The sequence below is a fragment of the Staurois parvus genome, unplaced genomic scaffold (assembly GCF_062004578.1).
Source record: "Staurois parvus isolate SC_StPar_1 unplaced genomic scaffold, SC_StPar_1.0 ptg000882l, whole genome shotgun sequence".
Taxonomy (NCBI): domain Eukaryota; kingdom Metazoa; phylum Chordata; class Amphibia; order Anura; family Ranidae; genus Staurois; species Staurois parvus.
In genome coordinates this window covers 678,040-700,156 of record NW_028318678.1, presented here as the reverse complement: position 1 = coordinate 700,156, position 22,117 = coordinate 678,040, and the positions used below count along the sequence as shown (strand labels likewise).

The 22,117-nt window shown below is 42.0% G+C and overlaps 1 protein-coding gene across 1 annotated transcript in view; it reads right to left on the bottom strand.

The window, feature by feature from the left end:
• LOC149442980 (melanin-concentrating hormone receptor 1-like) overlaps positions 1-22,117 on the bottom strand; it is a 48,427-nt gene that overhangs the window by 23,979 nt on the left and 2,331 nt on the right. Inside the window, exon 2 of the mRNA XM_089656023.1 lies at positions 16,666-16,762. Within this exon, the coding sequence (XP_089512149.1) occupies positions 16,666-16,750 (85 nt within the window). The 5' untranslated portion in view covers positions 16,751-16,762. The remainder of the gene's footprint in view (positions 1-16,665; positions 16,763-22,117) is intronic.

The following is a 22,117-nucleotide window of genomic DNA, read 5'->3' as shown; positions in this document are numbered from 1 at the left end:
ATTATTTAGTCTGTAGAAGTTATAGAGTCCGCAAACTATGGTATACTGTATATCTGAAAATCGATCAATCCAGTCGAGTGTACTGACGACACTGATTTCATTTCTTGAGGCCCAAAAATGTCAGGACAGTAAAGATATTCCCCAAATTACCCCTTTTTGTAAAGTAGACAGTCTGTGGTATTTAGTAAGAGGCATGGTGAGTTTTTTGAAGTTGTAATTTTTTGTCATATTTCTTTGAAAAATAAAGAAATTGAAAAATAAATGTCACAATTTTTTTTTCACATACTGTGACCATGCAGTACAGCGTCGTCATATAACTGGTGAGGCGGTGATCAGGGACACTGACTGGTAGTAGTGCGGGGAAACAAAAAAAAAAAAAAATATATATATATATATATATATATATATATATATATATATATATAATTTTTTTTTTAAATTACATTTTTTTTGACGATTTTTTAAAAATGAAACACTGTGACCAGAGTAATATAACATTACCATAGTGACATTGTACAACTTTGAGAAAGTGATCAGGATTTTTTTTTTTACACATAATTGCATTTAATTGAATGAAATTGATTCATTCAGTGTTTTTTTTTGTGGTTAGATGTGATTGGCCATAGCTAATCACATGACACAGAAGGTCTGTAATTGGCCTAGTCTGTACATGTGATCACTGATCAATCACAGCTAACAACACAATTGTATACAATGGATGGCATGAAAGGGAGCCATCCAATGTTTACAATTGTCATGTAACCTGCTGTGATTGGTCACAGCGCTCACATGTTACCGGCACCGAGCTGTCACAGAGATCAGTCCATAGGACACAGGCGGTGACAGACGTCACCGCAGCATGGCCTCGCAGGCGTGTGCAAAGCAACAATCCGGGAGGACGTCATATGACTCACATCCAGATTGACGAGAGTCCTGCATGACCATCATTCTGCTATAGGCCGGGAACTGGTTAAAGCACATTTCTAAACTGCTGTTTTCCCTGTTTGTGTTTTAATATTTATATTCGTTTTTCAAATAAACATTTAGTACAGGCCATGCTCATGACAACGAACAGAAGAAGCTTACTTTCATACTCTCTCTCATTTCTTAAAAATCAGAATCTGTCTGTTGCACACTATTATCTAAAAGTATAAAGAAGCCCATAATGTGTGCACAAGGAGAAAGCACATGCTCAAAGTTTGGAAGATTTCTTAGTGTATTGTACTGTAGACAAATACTCTTGTCCAGCTAAGAGATAAAGATGCAAGGGATAGATAGATGTTCCATGTATCCACATGCGGGCAGACCCATTCATGATTCATGTTAACTGGGACACAGCTGCTGCTACCAATTTGACATCCGAACACAGACAGTGTGCCTATAGATCTCAGTTTGTAAATTAAATATTTTTGTGGAACTGTATCAAATGCTTTTGCAAAATCCAGATACACCATATCCACTGCCCTTCCTTTGTCTAGATTGCAGCTCACTTCCTTGTAGAATGTTAACAGATTGGTTTGGCAAGAACAACCTTTCGTAAATCCATGTTGGTTACTACTAGTTATACTGTTTCCTTCAGCAAATTCTTGGATATAGTCCCTAAGGATATATTTCCGATACTGTATATCTGTCCCTTAGTATTTACTCATTATCTCTATGTGCCTCTTCACCTTCCCAACCCCTTCTTCCCTTGCTTATCCGTCCCCCCACCTTTCACTCTATACCTGCATGTGTCCCTTCTCAACCCTCTCTTCTCATATATATCTCTCTCCTCACCGTTCACTCTTTATCTCCATGTGTTCCCTCTTCCTCTCATCCACTTTTTCCCCATTTATATCCATCCTCCTATCTTTCAGCCTCCTCCATCCATATACAGCGTATCTGTCCCCCGCAGGGATGCTGTTTGACACAAGAGGCCCCATACAGCCAACCTGATAGCTTTCAGCTGCTGCAGAGAGAGCCATACAGGGAATCGGTTCCAGAAATTGCCCCCCCCCCCCCACTCCGCTAATCACCCTCCTTGCCGAATTCCAATTCACCCTGCTGCTGACCTGGGCCCCATAAAGGAGGACAGGTGGTACCCCATTATCCACAGCCTTGGTCCCCCATGTCTAACCTGTTTCTATGTATTGCCCTCTCCCTCCTAGCCTCCTCCTTACATATACCATATATCTGTCACCCCAGACAAAAGACAGTGTCAGGTGGTATAGCTCTCAGCATTTCCAAAAACTGAAATATGTTGAATAGTCTGATTCTTAAAACCAATTATAGAAAATCAACCATCTTGCTATACAAAGATAGTTGAGTGACATAGTCCCCACACTGTTCCCTCAGGATGCATAGCAATGACATGACTTGGGTGTACAGCCACCATAGCCTGGGCTTGCATATAGCGGTACATATACAATGCGTGTAGACCCGGCTCACAGGCACACAGTGTGGTAGCTATCTTTTGAACAAATGTACTTTTGAAGCCATTAGCCCGTCCGGCCAGTCTTCAAAACACACTACAATACGTCAGTCACAGAATTTTATATTGTTACATCGAGAAAAAGCTAGAATGGCTTCTGATAGTGAGAAGAATTAGTATTCCGTGTCTCTAGTAAGAGTGAGGAGACAGGCAAATTTGTTAAAGAGACACCAACACTGTTTTGTAGTCTATAAGTAGCACTACTATGGCTGCTTCCATGAAATAGTTGCATAGTTAGTAGGATTGAATAAAGACACCAGTCCATCAAGTTTAACGTGTGTGCGTGTTCATGTCGAAAACATTGCCCGTATCCCTGTATACTGTGTTCGTCAAGATACCTGTCCAAGAGTGTTTTTAAAACTATCAATGCTTCCTGCTAACACCACCAATTGTGGAAGTGAGTTCCACATCCTTACCACCCTGACAGTGAAAACCCCCCTATGCGGTTCAAGGTTAAACCGCTTCTCCTCCAATTTCATGGAGTGTCCGTGTGTTTTGTTATGCACCCTGAGACTGAATAGTTTATTCCCTATACTAGAATCACCATTAAGATACTTGTATATCGCTGGCATATCCCCTCTCAAGCTTCTCTTCTCCATGGAGAATATGTTTATTGCTTGTAGTCAATCCTCATAACTGAGATCTTCCGGCCCCCTTATTAACTTTGTTGCCCTTCTCAGGACTCTCTCTAGTTTAAGCACATCCTTCCTGAGGATTGACCAGAACTGGATGGCATACTCTAGATGTTGCCGAACCAGAGTATTGAAAGTGGCAAGATTACAGTTTTATCTCTTGAGTAAATTCCCTTTTTAATGCATGCTCATATTTTAGTTGCTTTGCTTGCTGCAGCTTGGCATCGCATGCCATTGCCGAGCCTGTCATCTACTAGGACCCTCAGATCTTTTTCCTTTCTGGATTTCCCCAGAGGTTCTCCCTCCAGTGAGTTATTTGCGTTCCTATTTTTACCCCGTAATGCATTACTGTGTATTTTTCAACATTAAACCTCATTTGCCATCTATTTGCCTACCTCAGTATTTTAATGAGGTCTTGTAAACTATCTATATCTTGCTGTGAAATTATTGCCCGACCATAGCTTTGTATCGTCATCAAACACTGAGATTATTTATCAATTATTTACCAATCTCTATATCATTTATTGAAAAATTAAACAGAATTGGTCCCAGGACAGAGCCTTGTGGTACCCCACTTACCACTTCAGTCCAGTACTCGCTGTTTATCACCACCTGTTGAATGTGCCCTTGTAACCAGTTTTCTATCCATGAACAAACACGATAGTGCCTATTTGCAATTGTAAATAATTTAATTGTAACTTAAATATTTATGTGGAACTGTATCAAATGCTTTTGCAAAATCCAGATACACCACATCCACTGCCCTTCCTTTATCTAGATTGCAGCTCACTTCCTTGTAGAATGTTAAGAGATTGGTTTAGCAAGAACGACGTTTCGTAAATTAATTCTGATTACTACTAATTATACTGTTTCCTTCAGCAAATTCTTGAATATAGTCCCTTATTTCCCTCTTAATTAGTTTACTTACTATTGATGTTAGACTGACTGGTCTGTACTTCTGTAGTATATGTCTCTTTCACACGTTGGCCCTTCGCCAATCAGCTGGTACTATTCCTGTCAGTATGCTGCAAATTAGGAATTGCAGTCTGGCTATATTAACTTGACATTACAATATATATATATATACATACATACATACATACACACACACAGTATCTCACATAAGTGAGTACACCCCTCACATTTTTGTAAATATTTTATCATATCTTTTCATGTGACAACACTGAAGAAATGACACTGATACAATGTAAAGTAGTGAGTGTACAGCTTGTATAACTGTAGCTAAGCTGCAGCACAATGGCCAAGACGATACAGCGGTTTAACAGGATGGACAGTTTCATCCTCAGTAAATAACTATGTAGGTCTTTACACCTCCACCCTCTTCTTTTCTGATGCATGATGGGCCCACATGAGTCCAGGGTAGTCAAAGAAGACAAAAATAACATAAAAGCAAACATGCAAATGAGCATTTTGTGTGTTGCTTCTACTCTATCTCTTGCTACTTTCCAAGTTTTGATCAAGCACGGCTTTATGACAACTGTATTATATTCTGGTACAGTAATTTTTATTGAAATAATATAGTAATATATCAAAATGAACAGGAGTAACACATAGTTCTCACGCTGGGGACATATAGGAAACAATAAAGAAAAATGATCATAAAATCAATGCATGTGTTTGGAATGTACAAGACTGTGTACCATCTACCCCAACCAACTGGGCCAGAGGTAATCACAAAGGACTGGGCCCAAAGGACCCAGGGCTGAGTGTAAAAAGGGGGAGAGGGGAGAACCCCCAACCACAGAGGGTAGGAGGAAAAAAGCTCTGAGGAAGGGGGTTTAACTCCTGAAACGCATCAGCTTATCCGCATCATTAGACACATTTGCATTGCGACTGGTTTTGTGGATCACCTATACTGCTCATTATCACGTTGGTTTGTGAGTATACATCCTTTTTATTTAATAAATTACGTGTTATACCACGGTAATGCACGATGAGAGTGCGCCCTTGTTTGTTTTTATTCATTAGAGGGTAGGAGGGTCTGAGGGTGGGGAGAGAAAAAAAAAGGGGAGGGGAGGGGGCAAGGTGGAGACAGGAGGGAGAAGAGAGTGGTTAGAATAAAAACACGAAAGGTTCTCACAGACTGAAGAACTACTTATTAAACAGGGGTGCCCACACTGGCCGGATGCAGAGTTGGGAGAGCATAAGACCACCAACAGTCCACAAACTTGAGGAATTTGGAGTGGGAGTCATGAAGGATACTGGTCATCTTCTCATGGATCATTAGGGTGGTTAGAATGCTCTTCACCTCTGTGAACTGGACAGGGTTTCTTCCAAGCCCTGGCTATAGCCTGCTTGGTGCTATAAATTGGTATGTGGCCAATTTCTGCTGGTATGAAAAGAGTCCCGGGATTAGGCAGCAAAGAAGGGCTTGCCTAGCATCCTTGCGGAAAGGGACATGAAAGAGGGTCGACAGAAGGCCAAAAATCCTCGACTAATACCCACCAGGTGGGGGCAGGACCACCATGTGTGGATCTCTTCCCCGTGAAATGTGGCCTTATATTAAGCTTCTAAGGGGTCATTAAGGATGACCACAAATGATGTTCTAACCGTGGTACATCTTCACTAATTGGAACAAGCTTCACCAGTCTCGTCACTTCACCTGGGCTGTTTCCATTACCACCGTGTTTAGGTCTAATTATTCTCTGTCATTTCTGCAGAGATGCTAATTAATTATCAGACCGTTAATTAGAATTACAAATGTTATTATCAGCAAGGGTTCGATTGTAAGAGAAGAGAATGAAATGAGATGGCGGCAGCAGTTGAATTTAGGCCTGGACGAGGAGCTTTTATCTCCCCAGGGTACTAGATGCTAAACACTACAAAATTGCAATGGGGCCGAGGACAAGAGCCTAGAGACACATAAACTGTAAAACAAGCAGTGCTTAATAAAAGAATATATCCGCTGCTAACATTGCCAAATAAAAATCACAACATAGCCATAGTACACCATATCTTCTACTTATCTGGGTGTTCTGTAATTCCTAATTGTTTAGTTTTCATCCTCTTCTCCTTCTTGTGCGCAGCTCTTCACTTCCTCCTTGATCCACTCAATTTTCCAAATTTGGCTGGATGCTATTGGTCAACCCAAACATGTCTGACTACACTGTGTACAAAGGAATTTGAGGTCTAAAATCACTCTAATCCCCTGACAAACCTGTGGCCATTTTGTACTTGCTGTGTGAACCCCTTCCCCCAAAGTTTATAGTGGGATGGAGAACAATGACTTGTAAGGAGTTCATAGCAGGGAACTCCTGTAGCATGTTCCTTATCTCTGACCTTCATTAGGGTGTCTGCAGTCTCTGAAAGTCCTCTGTAGCATTAAATATGCTGACCATTATGTGTAGCCAATTGGTGATGTCAAGGGCCACAGTGGAGGTCCCCTATAACCTGTTAGTTGGCAACCACTGCTGTAACCAGACTGCATCCTTTAGGCCTAGTTCACACTGGTGCAGCTGCAATTTCATCCGATTTACAATAAGATTAGGTACTGCAACTGCAGTGCTACTTGGTGCATTTTTATGGGTTTTTGATGCATTTTTGACATGCTTTTCATACTGGTGTGATTCCTGCAGGGGGAGGGAGGAGGAGAATAGTTGGGGGGAAAAACGCAGCGAAATTGCATCACACACATATAAAAAATGCATGTATATGTGATTTTGATGCACTTCCATTGAACACAACACAGCACCAAAAGTATCATAGGTACCTTCCATAAAGTCGCAGCTGCATTAATGTGAACATGCATCATTGAAATCAATGTGATTTCCATTGTTGTGCGATTATGTGCAACTCAAGTTGCATCCAAAATTGCACCAGTGGGATGCAGGCCTTAATGGGAGTGCAGGACAGTGTAGCTCATATAGCTCAGGAAACAAATGGGTTAGCAAAGATGTTTTCTTCAGCCCCAAATGAACGTTAAAGCCCAACTCTGTGTAAAAAAAAAAAATCCCTTGCAGGTATTTATATAGTGCTGTCAATTTACGCAGTGCTTTACATATATATATTGTACATTCTCATCAGTCCCCAACCCTCAAGGGGTGTAAAATCTAAGGTCCCTAACTCACATTCATACATACACATACTAGGGACAATTTAGACAGGATCCACAATTAACCTACCAGCATGTCTTTGGAGTTTGGGAGGAAATTGGAGTAAACCCACACAGGCACAGAGAGAACATGCAAACTCCAGGCAGGTGGTGCCATGGTTGGGATTTAAACAATGACCCTAGTACTTGTAGGCAGATGTGCTAACCATTTAGCCACTGTGCTGCCTGGCATTGGACTGTTCCTCGGCAGTTCCACAGCCTTGCTCCGGTCTTGATGATCTCAGGACCCTAGACTGCTAAAGTATGGGGGTGCTGAAGCTGTGGGTACCGAACAAAATATTTCCTAGACTACAAAGGCTTATTGGGTTCCTCTCTTATGCTGGGTACACACTATAAAAATTTAACTCAGCCACCTCCCATCCAACATCCAACAACATAACAACATAGGTTGTTAGGGTGTTAGGGAGGGGAGCTTTGGGCAAGTCTCCTTAAGCAGTGTGAGGGTAGCATTGTCCACACTGGGACCTGCTAATGCATACGTGGTGTGGCATCAACATAACGTGACGTCATATGCTGCCATATGTGCAGCTGGTGCCATAATGTGGTGGAGGTATATTAGGGGTGGACTTTGACGTCTCATATGGTGATAACATTTGAAGGGCGGATTTCACAAACCGATTAGACCAGGTGGTAAGATAACAATCTTTGTCCTTTTGAGTTATATTGCCATGTTGCATTACGTTTAGTCCATAATAATTTAAGGATATATTTATTGTATCTTCCTTGTTTAGTTTCTGTTTTGATCATTTACACTATATTGCCAAAAGTATTGGGACGCCTGCCTTTACACACACATGAACTTTAATGGCATCCCAGTCTTAGTCTGTAGGGTTAAATTTTGAGCCGGCCCACCTTTTTCAGCTATAACAGCTTCACCTCTTCTGGGAAGGCCGTCCACAAAGTTTAGGAGGGTGTCTATGGGAAGGTTGGACCATTCTTCCAGAAGCACATTTGTGATGTCGGGGGAGGAGGCCTGGCTCACAGTCTCCGCTCTAATTCATCCCCAAGATGTTCTATCGAATTGACTGTACAGGCCAGTCAAGTTCCTCCACCCCAAACTGGCTCATCCTTGTCTTTATGGACCTTGCTTTGTGCACTGGTGGGCAGTCATGTTGGAACAGGAAGGGGCCATCCTCCAAGTTGGGAGCATGAAACTGTCCAAACTATTTTGGTATGCTGACTTCTTAAGAGTTCCCCTCACTGGAACTAGGGGGCCAAGCCCAACCCCTGAAAAACAACTCCACACCATAATCCCCCCTCCAGCAAACTTTGGCACAATGCAGTCAGGCAAGTACCGTTCTCCTGGCAACCGCCAAACCCAGACACATCCATCGGATTGCCAGACAGAGAAGCGTGATTCGGCACTCCAAAGAACACATCTGCACTGCTCTAGAGTCCAGTGGCGGCGTGCTTTACACCACGGCATCCGATGCTCTGCATTGCACTTGATGATGTAAGGCTTGGATGCAGCTGCTCGGCCATGGAGACCCATTCCATGAAGCTCTCTACACACTGTTGTGCTAATCTGAAGGCCACACCAAGTTTGGAGGTCTTTAGTTATTGACTTTGCAGACAGTTGGTGACTTCTGCTCACTGTGCGCTTCAGCATGCGCTGACCCCGCTCTGTCATTTTACGTGGCCTAGTTGCTGAGTTGCTGTTCCCGGCTGCTTCCACTGTGTTATAATGTCACTAACAGATGACTATGGAATATGTATTACACAGGTGGCAACCTATCACAGTACCACACTTGAATTCGCTGAGCTCCTGAGAGCGACCCATTCTTTCACAAATGTTTGTAGAAGCAGTCTGCATGCCTAGGTGATGATTTTATACACATGTGGCCATGGAGGGGATTGGAACACCGGAATTTTTACTAGAAATGGTGGTGATCAGCGACTTATATCAAGACTGCGGCGGCCATTCTGACACTGGAGGGAACTGACTTGGTGTCACTGACATCCCCTGTGACACCTATACAGTGATCAGTGCTAATAAAAAGCACTGACACTGTACTAATGGCACTGGGCAGGAAGAGGTTAACACGTAGGCCAATCAAAGGGTTAAACTGTGTGCTGATTTACTATGTGGGCTGTGTGTGCGTTTCACTGTAAGCACACTGCTTTGTATGGCTCTTCTATGCAGAGCTATACAAAGCAGTGTGCAGGATCTGACAGGGGAGAGATCTGTATTGTTTACATACAGGTCTCTCCCCTGTCGGTAAAACTCGGCAATCACCGGGTTCCAGTGGGGAATCACCAGCTGGGACCCGGTGATTGACAGCCGAGACCTCGAATACTTGGAACAGCAAAATCACATATATATACGTGAATTTGCACACCCGTGCCGCCTTGTAGCAGTATTTCTGCTATAGGGTGGCGCGGAAGTGGTTAAATTACACACAGGTGGACTCTATTTACTAATTAGGTGACTTCTGAAGACAATTGGTCCCACCAGATTTTAGTTATGGGTATCAGAGTAAAGAGGGCTGAATACAAATGCATGCCACACTTTTCAGATATTCATTTGTAAACAATTTTGAAACCATTTATCATTTTTCTTCCACTTCACAATTATGTGCCACTTTGTGTTGGTCTATCACATAAAATCCCAATAAAATACATTTATGCTTTTGGTTGTAACATGACAACATTTGGACAATTTCAAGGGATATGAATACTTTTTCAAGGCACTGTATATAATTGGGAGATAATTATGGGGATATTTAATAGGTGCCATATCCCTGTAATGCCAGTAAAAACATTTATACTTTTAGTCTCTTAGATTGATTGGACCACCTTTTAGGAGCCTAGGAGGTTCGGGATTCTCCTTATGAAACTTGTGGGAGGTCTTCTTCTGAGTTGTTGCATGATTGGTCCTTTCCTTAATATTTCTTTGATGTATTTAAAACCTTACATACAAAAATCTACTGAAATGTTTCCCCGAGTATTAAAGCTGTACTCCAGAGAAATTAAAAGACTACATGTGCAGCACAGCTTCCCTGCACTCCAAAGGCTAAATGCTTGTTTTTGCATAGGGTACCAATAAAGAGAGTTTTGCTTAATTCATCCCTCTCTCCTGCAGGCTTTTCCTCTTCAAGCAACCAATCCCCTGAAGCTGTTTTTTTTTTGGCACTGCATCCACGGGTCGCAGCTCTGACATCATCACGTACAATGCAGGATCAGCAATTCTGCATTGTTATAGAGGATGTCGAGGGCCCGCTCATAACTCAGAGCTTCAGACAGAAAAGGAGAGAGGCAGCTGCCAGGTACAGCAAGTAAAAGTGTTTTTTATTGGTACCCTAGGCAGAAAATTAGCATTTAACCCTTGCAGTGTGGGTGAAGTCTCAATATGAAGATACATTTTCATATCCCCAGAATTCAGCTTTAAATTTGCATGTTAATAATATAATTTTATGTGGAAATTGTAGATAAAACTTCTGAAGAAGCAGATGGAGGCCATTATTTCAGACAATTCCTTCTTTGTATATGTCTTACCATTATAAACAGAAACATAAAAAAGATCCCTCTTCACTACAAATTGTTGGAATAGATGTAGTAAAACCGCATTGGAGAGGTGTCAATAAATTGCAGGCAGTCTCACAGTTTGAAACACGCTGGATACACGAGCTCCGAACCCTGCACCCAAAAGGCCACAATATAGACATAGATCTAAACTGTTTTATCAACAACAGTTAACATCTTTCTGCTGTACACTTTATCTACAATTTTAAGGAATAGAATGGGAAAGAATACGGTCTTATCCTATTCATATATATATAAAAAAATCTTGACATGGTGCTCAGAATGTAATCATGATTTTATTTTACATGTTTTTTAATATCTACTTTTTATACTACAATACTAGCAAAGGGCATCACAAATGTTCAATAATATTTATACCTCTGATTTCTGTATCATCATTAATACTATTATTATTAACTAATTTCATTATGTTAATATGCACTATCTATTGTTCTACACATTTATGTACATTTTTACCATAGACTTTTTATATGCTAGTGCTACTTTTTTAGGAATTAGTATGCACTCTTTTTAAGTAAACACCAGGCTCATTGGCTGATTGTCGAATGGTTTAATTTATATGTACATCATACCATTTCGATATAATTTTGACTGCTGTAAATGAACATATATTGGCAAACCCCGGTATTTTTTATCATATCACATACTGATGATGGCATATTCTTGTTCGCATTCGTGCAAGAGAACTAGCCAGTACCATTAAAGCATATATATCGTAGCTATAGCGCTACTTTAGATTGAAAATATCCCATAGAAAATGGCGCCTGCACGATCGTGCAGGAGCACAGGACTAAGACTCCTTCAAAATGGCGTATTCCGAACGCGCATGCGCCTAGCATATAAATTGGCATCACACGGCTCGGCGTTATTGGCAAGTCCCCCCAGACGACGTGCGTGCGCACGAAACGCGTAGGAGGAGCCAGCAACGCCGTGACGTCACGCCGCCGGAGCATCGTGGAGCTCCGGTGGCCATCTTATGCACTGAACGGTTAGTCCACATTGTTTTATTCCACTTGTTGCAAGAATCTTTGTTCGTTTATACCTCAATAAAACCCCATACTATACTACACTATGGAGATGTCTCTGCTTTGACTCCCCTGGGGAGTATTCATTTACAGCCACCCACCTGACCACCGGAGAGGGAGCCCTTACAACCCCCATAGGGCAGTACCTGAGCTATCACCTGAGGGGATCCCTGGACCACCTTGATGTCCTACTAACAGCATCTAGGACCATTGAAGGGAATATACTGGATTCCAGACACTACCCAGACTAGCAGATGACATCAGGACAAATATATACAAACGCTCATTAAATTGCGCCTTCTGGTGCGTGCGCATTCTTTCCGCACTTTATATCACAGCACCTTACTAATAGGAGGATACAGTCACATGAGAGCACCTGAAGTCACTTCAAGTCACCTAATGAACTGTTTTTCTAATGATGTAGATACGCGTACTACTCATACTGTATTTCCCTTTTTAGCTCTGCACTTTTGATTTACATTGTTCTCTGAGGTTTTTATGGTTACCTGGTGCACAGCTGCTACATATGTATATATATTTTTTTGTGTGTGCGCTCACATATATCTGTTTTATTGACCTTCTTTGTATATGTTCATATTTGATTTTTAAAGAGGTTCTTCACCATCTTTGAAAATAAAAAATAAAAGTCAGCAGCTACAAATACCGCAGCTTGTGACTTTGAATAAAAGGACACTTACCTGTCCAGGGACCCTGCGCTGTCCTCACCAAAGCCAGCTGTTTGCTTATCTCCAGGCACCAGCATGTTGACTGGGAAGGAAGCCATCTGTGACTCTATGTAGCTTTATAGCTGGTCTCCCACTCCACATGCACGAGCCACGCTGCATTCTTTTAAATGGTCCCACAGCCTTCTAAGACCTGTGATGTGTCCCAGAGTGTTATGGAAAGGGAGAACTTCTGTTGGAATCGCCTAGGCCAGAGGTAGGCAACCTGCGGCTCTATAGTTGTTGTGGAACTACATTTCCCATGAGACATTGCAAAACTGACAGTTACAGCTATGACTTGCAGAGGCATGATGGAACTTGTAGTCCTGCAACAACTGGAGAGCCACAGGTTGCCAACCCTGGCCTAGGCAGTCTGACTGGAAGTGGGAATGGGAACCTGTTAAAACCAGGTACCCACTTCCAAAAATTGGAGCTTTCCCTTTAGGGTGAAGTTCTGCTTTCAAATTTCCTGTCAATAAAAAAAACTTCCTCTTTGTATAGGCACCTTAAAAGTTCTATTCTCTCTTGTAAAAAAAAAAATCTTCTTTAGTTACTAACCACTAGTAAAAAATACGTGTCCCCTGCCAACATACTGCAGAGAACACATCCTCTGTGTGTGGAAACAGTGTCAGACCTCATAGCTCTCCAATCCTCACAGAACATAAGCTGCTAATTAGAGAGCTCTAGCTTTGACTCCAGAGGGTGCGCAAACTATTAATTAGAATGACAGGTGCACTTTCAGATAATAGAACACTTTGCTGCTGGGTTAATAGGTTTCATCCAGTCTTATGTAAAATTGCCCAGAGTCCCAGAGATACAGCCCCCGCTATATCATGTCACTGGAATTAAAATCTTTATTCATTTACAATGCACATCTTCATTCAAGGAGAGTTTGTTTTTAAGGAATAAACAAACATTATTGAAATGTCACACAGAGACATTTTATTTAGTTCTATTGGCTGAAGCATGTTGCAAGGCAGTGGAATGTGTTACACTGCTCTGCGCCGTTAAAAAGTAATGCATTCTGTCCTTTTTTCAGCAAAGCGGTGGTGTGAACCGGCCAGGTAGGAACAAGGCATTTTGCCTTGTCTTGCATTGGGACTGTGCTGGATTAAACGCCCGACACAATCCTACCGCAGCTGGTGTGAATGGGCCTTAAATGTTAACTTAAAGCGGAAGTTTACCCACAGCCATTTGATGAAAAACAATGTTCCTTAGCAAGGAACATACATGTATTAATAATTATGCTACCAAAATTAGTGTGTGCTGTAAATTGCCTCTAGCATTGTTGCTGTTTCTTTCTGCAGGCGGCCATTTTGCTGAAGCCCAAAGCCCCTGAGCAGCAGTAAATCTTTAGGGCCAGTTCACACTACAAAAATGCACTCTGGATACGTTTTCGCTTGCAGTTCACACCACACGCAGTTCTGGTGCAGTTTTGATGTCGTTTGCCATGTTCCAGTATGGTTCTGTGCAGAAAAAATGCAGCATGTTCTACTTTTTCTTCCTGCACCAGAAACTGACTGGAATTAACTGCCCTAGTGTGAACCAGGGTCATTGGAGTATATGGAAAACACTATGCATGCATTTTTTATGCAGAAAAAAAAGTGCACTGAACTGCATCTAGTGTGAACTAGCCCTTAGGCTGTTAGCAGATCGGCCTCTATGGAGCAACTGAGCATGTGCACAGCAGGGTGACACAGTGGCTACTGTGCACTACTACATCAGAATTTGTGTATACCAGTTTTAGTAAATCTCCCCCATTGCATTACTGGATTTTAAACAGTATAGGCACTTGTTTTAAACGTTTTACATAGTGATCTAGTAGAACTACATTTTCTGACTTAAGTTCCACTTTAGGAAACTTACAGGAAATAAAAAAGATTGAATCTTAAATTCATCAAAGGAGTAATTTAATAAAAATAGAAAACAGACTGACACAGGGACAGAACTTTCTAAGGATAAATTGATAAAAACCTGGACTGCTTCTAGAAAACAAAAATGACTGGCAACTATGTAAGAGAGGAACCTGGCAAAGACAAAGGTCTGCCTTAACAGTACACGATATGTGGCCATATGTACATTTACTTGGTTTTGTTTTGTTTTTGGTTTGTTTGACAGGTCAGCACAAGAAGTCCCTGCACTGAAGTTTAACTACTTGCCGACCGCAGATAGCCGAATGACAGCTGCACTGCGGCCGGCCAGTTCTGGGTGGACGTCATATGACGTCCTCCCAGAACGCGGGGGCGCGCACCCGGCGATCTCCGTGATCGCTGTGTCCTACGGACACAGCTGATCACGTGACGTGGTAAAAGGCCAATCACAGCGGCCTTTTACCACGTGATCAGCTGTGTCCAATGACACGCTGATCACCGGGAAATGCAAATGCCGATTCTCGGCTGCACTTTCCTCACGCTGTCAGATCGTGAGGAGAGTACTGCCGAAAACCGGCAGTTGTCAGAGCGGGGATCGGCACCGATCATCAGGGTCACTGATCATCAGTGCCCTGATGATCGGTGCCCAGCAGTGCCACACACAAGCTCCGCCCACCTGTGCCCAGCAGTGCGCCCACCTGTGCCCAGCAATGCGTCCACCTGTGCCACCCAGCAGTGTCACCACCTGTGCCCAGAAGTGCCACCTACCTGTGCCCAGTAGTGCCACCCACCTGTGCCCACCAGTGCCACCCACCTGTGCCCATCAGTGCAGCCCAGCAGTGCTGCCAGTCAGTGCCCAGCGATTGTGCCAGTCAGTGCCCAGCAGTGCCGCCAGTCAGTGCCCAGCAGTGATGGCAGTCAGTGCCACCTATCAGAGCTGTCTATCAGTACCCATTATCAGTGTCGCCTATCAGTGCCACCAATCAGTGCCGCATATCAGTGCCACCTATCCGTGACACCTCATTAGTGCTGCCTATCAGTTCCGCCTATCAGTGCCCTTCAGTGCTGCCTATCAGTGCCCATCAGTGCTGCCTCATCAACGCACATCAGTGAAGGAGAAAAATTACCTGTTTGAAAGATTTTATAATAGAAACAAAGAAAATTTTTTTTTCCCCAAATGTTTTTGCAATTTTTTTGCTTATAGCACAAAAAGTAAAGTGCCCAGTGGCGATTAAATACCACCAAAAGAAAGCTCTATTTGTGAGAAAAAAATGATAAAAATTTCATATTGGTACAATCTTGCATGACCGCGCAATTGTCAATCAAAGTGCGACAGCGCTGAAAGCTGAAAATTGGCCTGGTAAATAAGGGGGTATAAGTGCCCGGTAGGTAAGTGGTTAAGGTTTATTTTTAGAAAGCCAATCCTATTTATTACAGATATTTATAAAGGGCTGACAATTCATGCAGCTCTTTACATACTGTACATTCAAATTGGTCCCAGCCCCCAAAGAGCTTATATTTTAAGGTCTCTATTTCACATGGATATACACCGTCATACAAACACACTTACTAGGGCCAATTTATTCAGGAGCTGTCTAAACAAAACAGGCAAGTTAGAGGAAGATAACTCCTGGCAGCTCTGACCTCTTGCCTGTCTAGACCAAGATTTCATATCTTTTGTATCTCATCACTTCAGCTGTATCTAGTCTAGGTGTTTTTGAGGGCTGCAACCTGGGAGTCCACAGCAAAGTCCGTGTATCCTGGTAAATCCTGGCCAGGTTTTACGCCTTGTCTCTCTTTAGGACCTACATTCATATGGTGAGGCAAAGGGTCAATGCCCCCATAACAGAGGACAGCAGAAGCTGTTTGCCTTCAGGCTCTCTCTTTCTTTCTCTCTGAATGAAACTCCCCTGTAAAAATCTAAACAGGCAAGGAAGGAGGAAGAGTTACTGCTCTGACCTATTATAACTGTGTGTAAATTTCAGTTTCTGCTATTGATTTCTGTAACCAACTTTTTTACCAGCAAATAAACATAGCCTAAAGCGCTGAGCAAACTGTTGGCGCTATATAAATCCTGTATAATAATAATAATAGCCTGGAAAACCTTTACAAATGAGGTTAAAGTCTCACCTGCTGTCTTGGAATAAAAATGTGAAATGTTCATATGTTATATTTCAGATTTACATACCTAAAAACTTTACTTTTTGATGGTATTTTGTTTCTTACAATAATAAAAGAAATAAAAAAAAAACCTTTTGGTTGCAATGTACCTGCAGACGGGGACCCGGTACCGGTCAGATTGGAGTCATTGCAATCACAGAGGCCCAACCGCATCCCGTTGTCAATCTCCGCCATGTTTTTGGAGCCCTGGAGAAAAAGAAATGTCTATTGGTATGGCCGGTCTGCATTTGTTAGTGGGCATTATATGGAAATTGGATTAATTAGTTTCCATTTCTTCTTACAGTACATGAATTGGCAAAAAAATATATTCAGTACATCTCTCTATTACAGGTACATTTCATTGTGTTTTATTCCCGTTGATCTGCCAGAAATCCAGTGAGCTACTATCTTCTTCTAGTGAGGTAATGACTCTGCTCCACTAATATCCCAAGCAGCATTGTCACCCCAAGAAAATGTCACCTATCCACCACCCCTCACTTTTACTCTTTACATGTATACATATTTATTTCCAAGCTAAACTGCTGCCTCCCAAAAGCCTGTCCATACTGTGTATAGGGAAGGGCTCTTAGATAATGTAGTTCTGGGGCTCAAAGTCGTGAATGGATGGGCCTTCTCCCATGCTTGCAGTTTGGGCAGCCAATCAACAAGCAGCAGCACCATCACATGCTCCCTCATACGTGCAGGTATTTTGTTTGCCCCTTGTGCAATGCTTAAGTGCAGGGGTCTCCAAGCATTTTTAACAAAGGGCCAGTTTTCTACCCTTCAGATTTTAGAAGGGCCGGACTGTGGCCAGAGAGAGTAGAGAATGTCCTGGCATCAGTAATAATACCCCATCTTTGGTGTTAGTGGGAAGAACAATGCCCCATGATTGGTGTCAGTGGGAGGAATAGTGCCCCATCTTTGGTGTTAGTGGAGGAACAATATCCCATCATTGTTGTCAGTGGGAGGAATAGTTCCCCATCATTGGTATCAGTGGGAGGAATAGTGTCCCATCATTGATGTCAGTGGGAGGAATAGTACCCCATCATTGGTGTCAGTGGAAGGAATAGTGCCCAATCCTTGGTGTCAATGGAAGGAATAGTGCCCCATCATCATTGGTGTCAGTGAGAGAAAATGTGCCCCATCCTTGGTGTCAGTGGGAGTAATAGTGCCCCATCATTGGTATTAGTGGGAGGAATAGTGCCCCATCATTGGTGTCAGTGGGAGGAATAGTGCCCCATCATTGGTATTAGTGGGAGGAATAGTGCCCCATCATTGGTATCAGTGGGAGGAATAGTGCCCCATCATTGGTGTCAGTGGGAGGAATAGTGCCCCATCATTGGTGTCAGTGGGAGGAATAGTGCCCCATCACTGGTATCAGTGGGAGGAATAGTGCCCCATCATTGGTATTAGTGGGAGGAATAGTGCCCCATCATTGGTATTAGTGGGAGGAATAGTGCCCCATCATTGGTGTCAGTGGGAGGAATGGTACCCCATCATTGATGTCAGTGGAAGGAATAGTGCCCCATCATTGGTATCAGTAAGAGGAATATTCCCTGGTCATTTGTGTTGGGGGGAGGAATAGTGCCTCACTGTTGGCTGCAGTGGCAGTGATTGTGCCTCACTATTAAGAACAGTGGGAGGAATAAAGCCCCAAAGGCCGGATAGAGGCAAGCAAAGGGCCACATCCGACCCCTGGGCCGCAGTTTGTAGACCCCTGCTTTAGTGCATTGGGATGCCTTTCAAAATGCGTGGTGCAGCAACACATCAACATCTGTAACATGTTCCTTTAAGTGTCACTAAACCTATAACCCCGCATTCATTATATCTGCTCTCCCACAGTACACAGAACATGGAAATGTAATTATTTTAGTAAATATAAACTGCTAATTACCTTTTCTCATCAGCAGTATATAGCAGTCTTGTGACTTCTATCAGTGTGTAGCAGAACACTGGTTAAATCTTTTAGGAGGAGTTTTCATTCTCCCCTGATTGTCTTTTGAGGCTGTAGGACCCCTGACCCTTTTTCTATACAGTGCTTATTGACCCTGTGCTGATCACATGCACTCTCCCATGAAAAAATAACTCTAGCAATACACACCAAATTGAGCATGTGCAGCTTGGCCCCAAGGTTCTGTTCCACCAGCAGATGAATGGGGATAGTGGAAGAAAGGGATGGATTGGGGATCAGAGAAGACAGGATCAAATGTCCTTTTTACACAATGCGGTGAATTAATCCCTTAGGTTCCATAATGAGTTTAACAAGCATGCTTTACAGACTGATTTTACTGTTGTGGGTTTAGTAACACTTTAAATGATTCAGATCATTAAACAAATTGTAATATTGCACAAAGATGACCAGAGTAAATACAAAATGCAGTTTTTAAATGATGATTTAATTAAGGGAAAAAAGCTGTTCAAACCTGCCTGGCCTTCTGTGAAAAAGTAAAGACCTGTTGAATCAAGAATCACAAATAGAAGCTGTCTGACAAAGTGAAGCACGCTAAAAGATTTAAAAAAGCAACACATTATGCTGCGATCTAGAAATTCAAGAGCAGGTGAGAAACAAAGTACCGGTAATTGATTGAACAGTAAGAAAGAGACTGGGCAAAAATGGCATCCATGGGAGAGTTCCAAGGAGAAAGCCACTGCTGACCAAAAAGAACACAACGGCTCGTCTCACATTTGCAAAAAAAATTTTGATTATCCCCAAGACTTTTGGGCAAATATTCTGTGGACTGATGAGACAAAAGTTGAACATTTTGAAAGGTGTGCGTCCCATTACATCTGGCATAAAACTAACACAGCATTTTATAAAAAGAATACCATCCCAGCAGTCAAACGTGGTGGTAGTGTGAAGGTCTGGGACTGCCTTGCAGTTTCAGGACCTGGACAACTTGCCATAATCGATGGAACCATGAATTCTCCGCTCTACCAGAAAATCGTAAAGGAGAATGTCCGCCCAAAAGTTCATGACCTCAAGGTCAAGAGCACTTGGGTTATGCTGAAGGACAATGATCCGAAACATACCAGCAAGTCCACCTCTGAATGGCTAAAAAAAAAAACTAAATATGGTTTTGGAGTGGTCTAGTCAAAGTCCGGACTTAAATCCGATTGAGATGCTGTGGCATGATCTTAAAGAGGCCGTTCATGCTTGAAAACCTTCCAGTGTGGCTGAATGAAAATACTGCAAAGAAGAGTGGGCCAAGATTCCTCCACAGCAATGTGAAACACTCATTGCTAATTATTGCAAATGCTTGATTACAGTTGTTGAGCCAAGGGTGCCACAACCAGTTATGAGGTTTAGGGGGCAATTACTTTTTCACATGACTCCAGACAGGTTTGGACAGCTTTTTTCCTTTACTAGATGAAATCGTAATTTAAAGACTGCATTTTGTATTTACTCGGGTTATCTTTGTGTACAATTAACATTTGTTTGATGATCTTAATCATTTAAGTGTGACAAATATGCAAAAAAAAAAAAATATGGAAGGGGCAAATACTTTTTCACAGCACTGTATGTTAAACCTGACATGCTAGAAGTATGAAAGCCACGACTGCTGACTTGTTTTACAAGGTTCAATTTATTTGTATGACATGTAGATCTTTACTTGGTGAATCACTGATCTAAAATAAGCATGTGGCCAGTGAAGCATCAAGAAAAATACTACAGGTCAGTGACTCACCTAGTACCGAGGGGAGGGTAAGAATGATCGCTGTGTTACATCTCTGAATGTCTAATATGACCAGATGGCAATGTTCAGATTTAGCTTGTGCTTTGCTGTCTGACCACAGCTGAGTAGGGTTCTCCATGTCTGACATTGCAGCGATGATATAGACGCTACATGGTAGCTGTCTACATGGCAACATGCACAGTTTGACCTTTTCAGAAAAAGGGTACCCCAAAAGAAGAAATTGTTTAAAAATAAAAATAAAAAATCAAAATATATATATATATATATATATATATATATATATACAGTATATATACACACACACAGAACCATTTAAATTCTAAAGTTGAACAAAGTTAAGTATTCATAAAGCTGAATATTTCACCACCCTGCTTCATACTATCAGACCTGAGAAATGACACTGAGGCTGGTTTCACACTGATGCGTTTTGCAGCATTTGCTGTGTGTGTTTTAAAGGACATGTGACTCAACAGCAGCACCAAGGACACAACGCAGGTGCATTTTTGATGAGCTGCCTACATGGCAACATGCACAGTTTGACCTTTTCAGAAAAAGGGTACCCCAAAAGAAGAAATTGTTTAAAAATAAAAATCAAAAAATATATTTATATGCAGTGGGGATCGAAAGTTTGGGCACCCCAGCTAAAAATTTGTATTAATGTGTATAAAGAAGCCAAGGAAAGATGGAAAAATATCCAAAAGGCATCAAATTACAGATTAGACATTCTTATAATATGTCAACAAAAGTTAGATTTTATTTCCATCATTTACACTTTCAAAATAACAGAAAACAAAAAATGGCGTCTGCAAAAGTTTGGGCACCCTGCAGAATTTATAGCATGCACTGCCCCCTTTGCAAAGCTGAGACCTGCCAGTGTCATGGATTGTTCTCAATCATCGTCTGGGAAGACCAGGTTATGTCAATCTCAAAGGTTTTAAATGCCCAGACTCATCTGACCTTGCCCCAACAATCAGCACCATGGGTTCTTCTAAGCAGTTGTCTAGAAAACTGAAACTGAAAATAGTTGACGCTCACAAAGCTGGAGAAGGCTATAAGAAGATAGCAAAGCGTTTTCAGATGTCAATATCCTCTGTTCGGAATGTAATTAAGAAATGGCAGTCATCAGGAACAGTGGAAGTTAAAGCAAGATCTGGAAGACCAAGAAAAATATCAGACAGAACAGCTCGCAGGATTGTGAGAAAAACAATTCAAAACCCACGTTTGACTGCACGATCCCTCCAGAAAGATCTGGCAGACACTGGAGTTGTGGTACACTATTCCACTATAAAGAGATACTTGTACAAATATGGTCTTCATGGAAGAGTCATCAGAAGAAAACCTCTTCTACGTCCTCACCACAAAAATCATCGTTTGATCTTTTCAAATGAACATATAGACAAGCCTGATGCATTTTGGAAACAAGTTCTGTGGACCGATGAGGTTAAAATGGAACTTTGTGGCTGGAATGAGCAAAGGTACGTTTGGAGAAGAAGGGGCACAGAATTTAATGAAAAGAACCTCTGTCCAACTGTTAAGCATGGGGTTGGATCAATCATGCTTTGGGGTTGTGTTGCAGCCAGTGGCACAGGGAACATCTCACGAGTAGAAGGAAAAATGGATTCAATAAAATTTCAGCAAATTTTGGATGGTAACTTGATGCCATCTGTGTAAAAGCTGAAGTTAAAGAGAGGGTGGCTTCTACAAATGGATAATGATCCTAAACACACCTCGAAATCCACGGGGGATTACATCAAGAGGTGTAAACTGAAGGTTTTGCCATGGCCTTCACAATCTCCTGACCTCAACATAATTGAAAATCTATGGATAGACCTTAAAAGAGCAGTGCGTGACAGACAGCCCAGAAATC